This window comes from Harpia harpyja, chromosome 3 (assembly GCF_026419915.1).
Source record: "Harpia harpyja isolate bHarHar1 chromosome 3, bHarHar1 primary haplotype, whole genome shotgun sequence".
Classification (NCBI taxonomy): Eukaryota; Metazoa; Chordata; class Aves; order Accipitriformes; family Accipitridae; genus Harpia; species Harpia harpyja.
Genome location: NC_068942.1, coordinates 38850148 through 38862533, shown reverse-complemented (window position 1 = coordinate 38862533; position 12386 = coordinate 38850148). Strand labels below are relative to the sequence as shown.

General features: G+C 41.0%; 1 protein-coding gene across 2 annotated transcripts in view; it reads left to right on the top strand.

The window, feature by feature from the left end:
• Nucleotides 1–8990: 8990 nt before the first annotated feature.
• Nucleotides 8991–12386, top strand: part of CSTPP1 (centriolar satellite-associated tubulin polyglutamylase complex regulator 1) — an 87860-nt gene continuing 84464 nt past the window's right edge. The window contains exon 1 of one of the 2 annotated variants that reach the window (XM_052782018.1): nt 8991–9134. In XM_052782018.1, coding sequence (XP_052637978.1) covers nt 9089–9134 — 46 coding nt within the window. In that variant the 5' untranslated portion in view covers nt 8991–9088. The remainder of the gene's footprint in view (nt 9135–12386) is intronic. The other variant, XM_052782019.1, reaches the window with a different exon arrangement.

The following is a 12386-nucleotide window of genomic DNA, read 5'->3' as shown; positions in this document are numbered from 1 at the left end:
ACAGCTTTCACAGCTGGTGACGTAGTTTGTAAATTATGGTCTCGGTGTTAAATACATTAAATGAAATTTTAGCATTGATTTATATGTTATGCTATCACTTTTTCCCTTGTTGCCTTCCCTTAAGTTTTCTAAGCAGTGGCACTACTACTGTATACCCAGATATGCCCACAGGTGTCATAAACATTCAAATCCTGTCACCATTGTCCTTTACAGTGTTTCACAAGTTACTGCCCAATTACTGTTAAGAAAACAGTAATCGATGTGCCATCTTCTGCAGTGTTGCCACAACTGTTTTCATTTACAACAACATAAAATTCAGGTTAACAAGTCAGAGCTTATGTGTTATTTAATTTTCTTCACCTTTCATTTATCTGCTGCCTTCTAAGCGTTCCAATTGTACATTTATTTTGGGAAACTTTGTGATCATCTCATGGACCACCATTAATTCTACTTTGCAGTGCAGATTCATCTGACCCCCTCCCTATTTTTGTGTGTGTCTGGAAGGTGGGACTGAAGCCAACCTGCCAGGCTGTTCAATCTTCCACTCTGGGGGGAAAAAACCCCAACTAAGTAGATTGACTCTCAAACTAGGGGAAAAAAACAAAACCCAAACCTTTCTTCATGTTTTGTTTGAGATGGTAGCTCTTCCTGGGTGTCTTGCAAGCTGGTTCTGCTCCTTTTGCTGGTTCCCTTACATCCTCCATATAAAAATAATGCAAATACACCCTCTTCTATTTCTGATGAGGCTCCTCCCTGCAGTGAAATGGCAATCACCCAGGCCTTGCACAATGTCTGCATTGCAAAGGTAGCCTGTGGCCTAGCCTTAGGAACAGCACAGCTTAATACCTTGACTCTGGCACAGAAAAAAAGAGAAAAGAGGAGGAGCATAAAAGGAAAATGTTCTTTTAAAAGCTAGCAATAGAAGAATTCAGTTTGAAGGAAGAAGCCTAACCACCTTTATTCTCCAAACACATTCAAATGGGTAAGTAGCAAGTTGTGGCTCCTAAATTAATTTTTGACTGCACAGAGAAGCATTTTCCAAAGAACTGAAGACCTGTGTCTTTGTCTTCAAGCTATTAATGTAGTTTGTCATCAATAGTGTCTGTATTCAGAGAAAAAGTTTGTGGTAGAAATCAATCACACAGAAAGAAAGGTGAACTTACGTCTCGGTATGTGGATATCTCTGATGGGCTGACTTTTCCTTTCTCAAAAAACTAGAATACATTAATTGGGCCTCTGAGAGAATTGAGTAGTCATGGGAATAGATGTGAAAGACATAAACATATCTTTCCCTCAGCTCACAAACCTTTCTTGTTTGCAGAAGCCCTGCCACTATGGAGATGAGTGACATGTAAAAATGTAGACAGACAGATAAAGAGTGTTTTCTTTCTTCAAGATGATTCAGTTCTAATACTTTACTGGCACGATGGGTTAGGCAAGTACTGCCAGCATGCACAAGATATAACCCTTGAGTCTTTCTGATAAGAGACAGGGCATGTCAACCATCTGCTTTCCTATCAGGTGGCTGAATCAGAGACGCCTCTTAACACCTCTCCCTCTCTCATATTAGTTCTTGATAAATGTGAATGAGGGAACAAATTAATTCCTTCTTACCAGCACTAAGTGCAACCTGAATAAAGGCACAGGTGGGAGCAAGATCCAGAGTTGCACACACCCTCCACATGAGTCTGAGATCAGCCATCCACGCATATGCATACACGTCCAACCTCCCTCCTAGCCACATATACTTGTGTCCATGTCATCGCAGTTTTAGGATACTTGAGCATATTAACATAAGACTAACATTCTGGGAGTTCAAGGTGATGTGGGTTTGTGTATTGCGTTTCCATTTATGCTTCATTCTAGGTCAGCAGAGTTGATGGAAACTATCAGTGACTTCAGCGAGCACAAAACCATGCTTTTAAGGCACAATGAAAACCTTGTCACAGAGACTGCAGTTTTCTGTTTCATGTAGCTTAGAGCACACTGAGTATGCTTAGTAAATATCAGAAATGGACTCCAGTCACAGAGTTTGAAAGAAACTCTGATCTACGCCTAAACTTTAAGTGTTCAAGGAACAACTCTTCTTTTACTAACACCGTGTAAAGGTTAACACATAAAGAGTTGGAATCCTAAGGATGTTTTATTACTATCTCAACATGTTATTATCAGTTTCAAATGCGGTATGGTCAATCTATTTTGCCGTGGTTTAGAAACTAGCATGATAAAATTAACAAATCAAAAGAGAAATTTAAATACATTTCTCAGATAAAACTTAACTAATGTCTTCATTTGCTACTATATTCTGGAAAAAGTTCCATGTTCCCTCTATTCTGTTTAGAATTAATTGCCATGATATTAATTTGCAGTTTCAGTCTCCCAAGGCTTATCTTCTCTCTCAGCAAGTCATTTGCATACTTCCCTTTCCATCTCCAATCCACTACTCCTCAACTTCTCTTCCTAAGTACTCCAACCATTATATCATCTTCTGGTCTCTATCTTCTCTTCTAGTGACTCCACAGAGATGTTACTCTTGAAAACACCTCGAGTATTATGTAGTGAAAAGAAAGGAAAGAACATTCATCATTTTGTCCTCTTATATTACGGAATGAATGACTGGGATACCAATGTGTGCTTCCACTAAAAAAAAAATACTGACTTCAGCTCTTGCATAGCTGCAGGGTTCTGCAGTGCTCTCTCACAACAGCCCTAATAAATACTCAGGCTCTCTTTTGTGTACTTAACAAGCAGAACTAAGGATTGTTTTGCAAGAATTCCACAATTTTAATGAATCCGTGATCTCTGCTTTCTTTTGGTTGGTTTTTTTTCCTTGCTTCTATCATTTGCTTTTCCATGTAGATGTTATAAGACAAAATACTTTCAGAGTGTTTTGAATGTGCTAAATCTCTGTACTGCACACAGAAAGTTATATACCTTTCCCATAAGAGCTGGCCAGTACAGCTGTCAGAGTTACCGCTTCACTTCAGCCCAAGAAGCAATAGCTCACTCCCACATATATTTGCCTACTCTCTTGCACACACACAGAGTCATTTACTTATAATTTTCTCACACAGACACCTGGTCTAATAGATAACACAGTCTGGCAGCTTAAGTTTGCAAGGAACATTCGATGAATAGGAATGAAAAATGAAAATTGCAGGCCTTCTTGGGTCACCCCCCAGGATGAGCTAAGCCTTGGCTGTCAGAAATGTTTCCCATGCCAGAATTTCATAGTGATATTTATTTTTACCAGGCATTTTAGACTTTTTTGTTTGGGATGAGAGATCCTGCAAACTCTGCCAGAAATGGCTGTTTTTCTTCTCTGCATCATTAGTGGGGCGGCATTCCAGCAGAGAAGGGTCACTTGCTTGGTACTTAAGTACTTTTAAAGATGTTGTCCTTTCCTTCCTGACGAGATAATGGGAACAAAAACTGAAGGAGAGTCTTTCAACAGTTTGCTGTTACAAAACAGCCAACTTTGTGTGCTAACACTAAGCTCAAAACCAACCAGAATTTGGACAGTACATTTAATACATGCCAGGAATCTATCATACAACTTACAGCTACCCTTGGTTTTAAAATGAAGATGTGGCCTCCATAAGCCACAGAACCTGTCATAATAATATTCCCTCTTCTCATAAGCAGATCACCCAGAATTTAGAAGTACTCCTATGACTGTGGAGTAGAGGAATGTTTCAAGGATTTTTTTTCCTAACAACTTATATTTAAAATACAAGGATCTGGGAGTTTGATTAGACCTAAATCCTCAGGTGAACGTAAAGTTCATCAATATAGAGAGACCTTAAAATTAGATCAGATCTCTTCTTGCTTTCTTTCTGTCCACCAATTCAAGGGGAAAAATAAAATCTCAGCAATCCAGATTAAAATACAGCTAAACTAGTAAATAAAAAATAAATTATGATGGCATAATGTTCACAGTACAGGTTCCTGCATGCTTATGACATCTTACCAGTTAAGTATATTCTTGACTTAAGACTTCCAGGTACAATTACAAGTGTAAAATGTAAGCCCTTTAATGGTACAAATGCTGACTACTTAAGAGAGCTGCTGCTGTCATCATGTCCTATCACTAGCTGGAAACCACAACAGTTGTTTCCAGATTTCATCTTGTGGCAGATGTTAGCAGTAAGAAACTTTGTGAATCTTATTTCTCTAAAGTCTGTTGATCTTAACAATGTAAGTAAGTCCTATCTGTTTGTCTAGGTTTTACCTGAAGAGATAAACTAGTATTAATACTGCATTATTAGAGAAAAATGATTGGTTTACTTGTTGTATGAAACCACTGTGCTGCATGTGAACCTGATAAAACATTCATCTTGAGAAGGTTCAGATTAGGATAGGCACTAGAAGTACTGGATCTTTCTCTGTAAATGTCTCCTGAGGAATCAACAATATGAAAATGTGGATTTCATCACATAATTACATTGTCATTTTGGCTGACCTTTTTATTTAAGCTAATCTTATTTTTAGTGCATGTGTTTAGAGATTTTGGTCATAATTCATAAAAATAATTATTAAATCAGAAATGTAATGGGAGTTTTTTATGGGTTTGCAACTGACTCATAAATGAATCATCCAGCTTCAGCGCCATTGATTTTTAAAATGTCTTGCATAATAGAATCCTAATTTCACTTACAAGTTTTCCAATAATTTACATAAATAATAGCATATAAAGCTCCTATTCTCCATTTCTTCAGATCTCTCCTCAAAACTTATCTCTGCTATGGTGCCCAAAATAATAGATAATCAATAAAGATTGACAGTTGTTTAAGTCAATGTTTTTCTCCTCTCAGTACAATTTGTTTTAAAGATAAGCACATTATCTTAAGATAAACACATTTTGTTATCACACCTGCAATTTTATTAATTATTATGTACTAGGTAAAGCTCAGCTGGCAAACGTGTGGGAAGCCTCAAAAAATACAAAGTACCACCAAACCTCAAAAGCTAAGCTTTGGACACTCAAAGGATGAACAAGAAAGGCTAGAGACAGTTTTCTAATGTTTCTGTGAAACTGGCTTACATTAATTTCATAGAAGTCAGATGGAACAGGACTGAAAACTGCCCACAGCCTAGTTCTTTGTACATTGTAGTTGCAATGCTTAAAGCAATAGCATTTCCAACTGTCACCTGAAGAAAAAAAAAATAGAAAAGTTAAGTTTCCTCTGATACGTCTAGGCTTTATTGTTGCTACTTTAGCAATAATTGTTAAATTTCTAAGCAAATAAAATATTTCATTCCAAGAAAAAGTAATAGAAGCCAGACAAAGTGACTCAGTCCGTTTAAAACAAGGCATTTCCTCTGGAATTTGTTGCTTGATATCTAGTCCTGTTTATTATTCTATACAATACTCTCTCTGAAAGAGAAGCTGTTTCTCAGGAGAACTTTGGCTAATAAAAGGAAAATATTTCAGCTCAACATTGGTAATATCATTTAGGAAGGTGAACATAAAACCAGCAAAGAGTAAGCTAAGCAATTAACATAGTGGGGGCAAAGTATGTGGGAATGGACGAAAATAGAAATCTGATTTAAGCTAAATTGCTGAGAAACACTTATAAAACTGACACAGAAAGGAGTTTTTCAGTCTGTGCATCATAACTTAATAAAGAAATTTTCTTTCATGACATAATTTGAATTATACCACTGACTATTTTCAAACTTGTGGTCACATGGGCTCTTATATAAGTAAATTAGCCCAATTTACCTAAAGGTATGATTTCTGAAAGACTACTTAAACCACATTTTGAAGTGAATTAAGCAAATCAAATCAAGGTCACATTAACTCTGAAAGAGGGTGTGCACAAAATCTATCAATGTAGTCCAACTGACCCTTCCTGAAAGACTGATTTGGATAGCCAAACATCCCTGGTAGAAAAAACTCAGCAACTTTAGTTAAGAGATGTAAGTACCACCATGATTCCCAGGGTAGATAGCGACCCTAAAAGCATACTCCATAGGCTTGCCCTAAAGTGAGACCTGATAATCATAGAATGGCTTGGGTTGGAAGGGACCTTAAAGATCATCTAGTTCCAACTCCCCTGATCTAGTTCCAACCCCCCCTGAATCTACCAAGGGGTTGTGACAGAGAAAAATGCGGTTTTTTTCACCATCATTCTTCCAGCTGGGTCCAAAAGAACATTAAGCCCCTGTTAGATTTGCCCCTCTTGGGGCAGCTATTAAACTTGCAGTTGTTTTCCAGTGACCCAGAAAAGCCTTCTCAATTTATTAAAATGCAGTAGTCTAGGGTTCTAAAATCAATATGGGAAAACAAACTTAATACCTATGGCCAGGCTGGCAGCATTTCTCCCTTTTCAGGTCATGAGTGTGAAAGAACAGGTGAGTGCTGCAGCTGATCTGTTACATCACCTAATCCTGGCTCTGGCAAGCCCAGAGAGAAATAATAGTAAACAGGGAAGTCTATAAATGGCTCCAGAAACGACGTCTTGTTTTTATATAGTTTTCTTTGAGTCGTTAACAGTCAGGCGCCACTACTACTGAAACTTATCATTATTAAAACCACAAATGGGCTCAGTGTCCAAAAGGGTTCCCTTAGCTGGTTTAAAGGAAATAACAAAGTCCAACCCGTAGAGACCAAACAGTAACAAGAAAAAAAGATCCCAGAGAGATATTAGAATGTAGTATTTAAAACTGGACTTTAAAGGCCTCTTGTAAATGAGTGCTCCGGATACTGATCAAGGATAAATTGTGGTTTACAGAAATGGTTTAAACAACAAAAAAGAAACAGTGCACAACCTGTGGAAGGCTTCTACCCGCTCAGCTGACCAGCAATATGGGAGAGGAAGGCTTTTAGATTTGGCTTTCGAACACCAGTGAAACTGCCTGGCTGATGCTAAAGGATTGCTTGTGAAAATAGAGATCTTGATGCTAGTTTTAAAAGTGGAGGAACTGTGCTCTTAAACCTAATGATCACAGGGGTCTATCAAATTCCGTTTCTCTTCTCCAACAGTGGCCAAGAACCAGATACCTCACTGAAAAGTCCCAGAAACCCTAAAGCGAGCAGTTATGGAACAGACATCATGTTAGGAAAAATGTTTTCCAAAACCCCATTAGTCAGATAATTGGCTTCACTGTGAAGTAGGACAGTTCATATTCCTACAGATATTGTGCTCTTTTTTTTCCCCTATGCTTTTATATGTAACAACATAATCCTATGTTTTCTCATTCTGCTTGAAAATATCTACTTCTTTTCTAAATTCTGCTGAATTCCTGGCCTCAAAAATATCTTGTGTCAATGTATTCTACAATCTAATTGTATCTATTATAAAAAATTTCCTGTGTTTAAATTTATAGCCTGTAACCAAATGCACAAACTGCAAAACTGAACAAATATGAGTTTTTAACGGCCTCAAATTGCACCAGTGGAGGTTTAGATTGGATATTAGGTAAAATTTCTTCCCTGAAAGGGTTGTCAAGCACTGGAACAGGCTGCCCAGGGAAGCGGTTGAGTCGCCACCCCTGGAGGTATTTAAAAGACATGTAGATGTGGCACTTAGGGACATGGTTTAGTGGTGGATTTGGCAGTGTTAGCTTTACCGTTGGACTTGATGCTCTTAAAAGGTTTTTTCCAACGTAAATGATTCTATGATTCATTGTAGCACAAATCATTTCAGATAACATCATTTTGTATGTTATGCCTATCCTCTTTTAAGACAATCTTACATTTTCCCAATCATTCTTCACTCTGGAGCGTCTCATTGTCTGCTCCCTAAATTATCCTCTCTGCCCACCTTTGAAATATTTCTATTGTCTAACCCACATCCTTTTAAAGACAGAACAAGCCAAAGGCAGCGGAGTGGTCCAGGCAATTCTGGGGGGGGATACGAATAGGTAAGTTATAACATCCTGTTTGCCCTTTTTAACTGTGGCTGTCCTTTGAGTATAGATTAAAGTTGAGTTGCCAATAGTCACACTCAGCTCTTTCCTCCAATGGAATAAAGGCAGGTTATATGCATGCACAAGTGGTTTATTTATTTTCTGTTCTTTTGCCTTTGTCAGTAAAAACATAGACATCACTTCCAGTCCTCTTTTCTTTTTTTAAACTCCCCAGATTACATCCTGAGCTGGGATTTTTCTAATGGCAATGCAAGAAACTGCAAAGTAATTTGGGAATTTTAGCCCCATCAGCTTCTGGGGAAGAAGAGCCCAGCAGGCCTGCTTCCAGCCATGTGAAGAGCTCTGCCTCTCCTACATCCAGGGACAAGGGCCTTTCCCAGACAAGAACAGAAAGAGCCCTATGGCTCGGGACTTTTCTGCTAATTTCTACTTTCATGGGAAAGAAGGACGATTCCTGATGCTCCCCATACCTCCCTCACCCGAGCACAAGGGTTGCAAAAAAACGGGAGAGGAGTGGTATGGACAGAAGGACACAGCTGTAAAGGACCTCCTTGGTCACACTGTTCAGTCCCTGCTCTCTGGGACAAGGGTGCTACACAGTGCCCTTCATTAACTTATTACCGTTCACCTTCACCTTAGGGTCCTTCCCCCACAGCTGTAGTCCCAACAGCCCCTGGCATTAGGCACCTTCTGATTTCCAACCTAAATCTATGCAGAATGACTTCACACATGCATCTCCCCGTGCCATTTTGGCTCTTCAGCTTCACTAGCTCTCCTCCCTCTGAGGCGTCCCTCGGCCCTGGAGTACGCTACGCAGGGCATCACCCCTGCCCCTTCCTCACAGCCAGGCCGCCATCTTGCCCACAACCCCTTCCTCAAGGCCAGGCCGCCATGTCACCACACTCCTCTAGAGACACCCCTCACAGAGACCACTCACGGCCTCCCAGCCTTGCCCGCAGCCTCTAACCTGTGCAGACCGGCCAGGCTGGCGGGGGAAGCCCACCGTGGCCCCGCTCGGGGGTGCCGGAGCGGGACGGGGGCTGAGGCCGGGCAGGCGCGCCTGCCCGGGCGGTTTTAGGCGCGGAACCCTGGCGGCATGGGGGTGTGTTCCCAGCCGGGGCGAGCGGCCGAGTAGCGCCGGGCCCTGAGCGCTGGGAGCGTCGGGCGCCTTGGAAACGGACGGAAACTAGGAGGGAGCGGCAGCAGCGGGAGGATGCTGAGCCCCGAGCGGCTGTCGCTGCCGGGGCCCGAGTACCTGGGTGAGGAGCGGGGAGACGCGGCGGGGTAGCGCCCCGACGGGCTTCGTCCCCTGGGGAGGGCTCGGTGGGGCCGGGGGTGACTGCGGCCCGGCCCGGCCCGGCCTTCCCGAGGACAGCGGCGAGCGGCCTCAGGCTGGGCCTGGGTTGGAGTGACTCCGTGTCCGCCTTCTCGGCTGGGGAGGGGGGCGGCACCGGGGGGGGTTACAGCTCGGTGTCGTAGGGCGCTGCTTCCCCGGGTGCTCCCCTGAGGTGGGAGGGCTGCGGGGCCCTCTTCGGCGCAGGGAGCTCCCCTCCGCCGCCCTTAGATGAAGGCAGCGCCGGCCTGAGGAAGGTGAGCTGCGGTCTCCTCCCCTGTCTCATTTGCGATGTGAATAGTAGCAAGCAACGTCCAGCTGCTCCATGGCAGACTGTAACCTCATTTAGCCCATTACCAACCTGTTTTGCTCCCAGGTCTACGTAAGCAACCGTATTTTATGCTCATTTCCCGGCATGTGTAAGGATGGCTTTTTTTCTGAAATAAGGTATCGTTGGTAATGTTTCCCACGTAAAATGGAAATCTTTTAACTTACAAAGCAGCCGCTCCCGTGCAGACTACATCCTTTTAAGCTGACTCTAACAATTTGTGTTACTGCTTGATGTTCCAGGAAACTAAGGAGCGAAGTGATTCGGTGTTAATGTGTCAAATAAAAATAATTAGGATGGAATAATGTCAATATGACTTCATTTAATTCCTAAAGAGGAGATGAATTACAAGTAGTAAGTGTTTGGAATGTGTTCAAGACAGTATTTTTGAAGTGAAACTCTTCAGCCATTACTTTCTAGGCCTAAGAGGCTGTTTGGTAATGACTGTTATAAAGGTATACATCATCTACTGTGGCTTTCTTGTACAAGGAAAGGTCAGAAATGGCATGGATTGCTTTGTGCTACTTGTTCCACACGATTTTGCTGTCTCTGGTAAGTGAAAATGGAACAAAACTAGAGAAACACTGCTGGCTTCCAGTAAATGGAAAACCCGTCTTGCAGGGAGGAGACTAACAGAGCTTAGTTTGTTCAGCCTAGCAATAGTGTCAATGAGGAGGGATCTAACTGTTCTTTCAAAGCACATCATAGCACTAAAGAGAAATGAAGTATTTAAGCAAAGGAGTGATCTAATTCATCTTAGAGTAGAATCTCTTTGTGGTATTGCTGCTAGGCTGCTGTTAGGGTACTTCGTGCATACCTGCATAGCTGCAATGCTATTCTGTGTTAAGGAAACCCAAGGCAGAAAGAAGAGTTTGTTTAGGGCTCTGTTTGGGGTGATTCTCAGGAGACTCACTTTGCTGAAGTTCTTATTGCTGATTTCAATTCTGGAGCTAGTTCAGGTATTCGAGAACAGTATCACAGTGTGCTATGTAGATCCACCCTTTGGTTTTGTGCTACTCTATCACACTACATCAGCATTTTCAACCTACACATTAATAGAGAGACTCATAACTTTTCCAGAGTTGCTCTAGGCTGAAACTTGCAAAATTTCTTTTTTTTAATGAGCCAACTTGGTTTTAGGTTAATTTAATTGTTTTTAATGAAATAGGCACTTAACTTTTACTTGTGTGAAACTTGTCAGTAAGGATTGAATCACTCAAAACAATCTGGGAAGCAGACAAAAAATTCTTAAAGTGTAAGAATAAACCAGTTTTCTGTTTAACATCTGAAGTTGAGAAATGAGTTCTAAGAGATGTGCAAGATTGTTAGGTGCAAGCAGCTTTATTAGCCTACTTAAAGTGAGCCACCTTTTATCTCTGTTCCACATGCTGATCTACCATTCCCTTTTCATTTTGTAAAACCTTCGAAATTATTCTGACATTGAGGTCAGAAAAAGACTCACATGTGAGCGTGTCAGGTTGAGCAATAACTTGTATAAGAGCCTGTTCTGTTGATCACATAGTATGTCCTTCTGTTTAGGTTGCAATATCTGTTGTCTATTAGAGGGGCAAAAAGTGTCTGCTACATTACAGTATTGTTATTAGCTGTAAATGTTACCAATAACAATGTTTTTGTCTTCATGAGACTTTGTAACTTACCAAACTGCTCACAGATCCTACTGAATGAATTGTGTATCAGCAGTAGGAAAGTGGTTAAAAACCAAACAAACAAAACCCCAAAAACCCCAACTCTCCCTCCCCCCCCCCCCCCCCCCCAATAAACACATCTCCCCACGTGTTTTCATAAGATGCTTTTATGTTTTCTACATTGACCTGGTATTCTGAAGTCACCATTCTTTGGATTTGTTCTATTGTGTGCCTCAAAGTCTTGTTAATGTAGTTGTCTGATGTGGGGTTGTAAGCAATTGTGATAAGTTTTGCTTTCTGTAATTTCATTCCGAAGTTGTGTTGCCCCAGGCTGCCACATAAGGTATTCTCTGAGTCTCCCAGATCAGATGACACTGTCTTTCCTGACCTGGAATAGGCAAGCTTCACCTAACATCTTTTTCCCTTTTTCCTTTTTCAATATCAAAAACAGGCCAACAAATAAAACGAGTGGCCAAAATAACATTACATGCTACTTGCTGCATTAATCTTTTTTTTTTTTTTTTTTTTTTCCCTTCCTATTTGAGATGATTCTTTCACATCCAGTTTGGATGCTGAGGGAAATAAAAGCAGTTGTGAATTAAAATAGAAGTGAACAGGGAGAGAATTAAGCATTCACTTAAGATGAAAAATAATTGCAAAGCTTTGGTACAGCAGAGTTCCTGGAAAATAAAAATCAGGGCAACATATCTCATACCACAATGATTGTGGGACAGTAAGTAGAACAGAGATGACTGATACTCAGTGAATAGGAAAGGAGATGAGGTCTGCAGAGTTGGCAGAAAGGCTACAGTGAAGATGTTGTAACAAGCAGGACATTTTAAACAGTATTTTCACTGAATAAACAACATTTAGCGTTTGGGGATAGTGATGAAAATGTGTTTCTCATTTGATGAATGAGACTGGAACTACAGTAGGCAAAATGAGGCCTATTTGAGATACTTTTCCATGCCTTCCTCATTATGGTTTAATAACTGGTGATTGCTCAGTTATTTATAGCAGGCAATGGAGCACTTAGTGTATTGTTCTGCTCATGCAGCTGTCTTCTAAAGCTTCAAATTGTATTCCCCCCCCCCCCCCGCCACCTTCCCTGTTATGGAGAAAAAGCAGTAGATTATTGCAAATTTTTGAACTTTTATTTTTCTCTGGTTTCTCCTCCCCTCTACTCCCCAACTCCAGGGTGTGC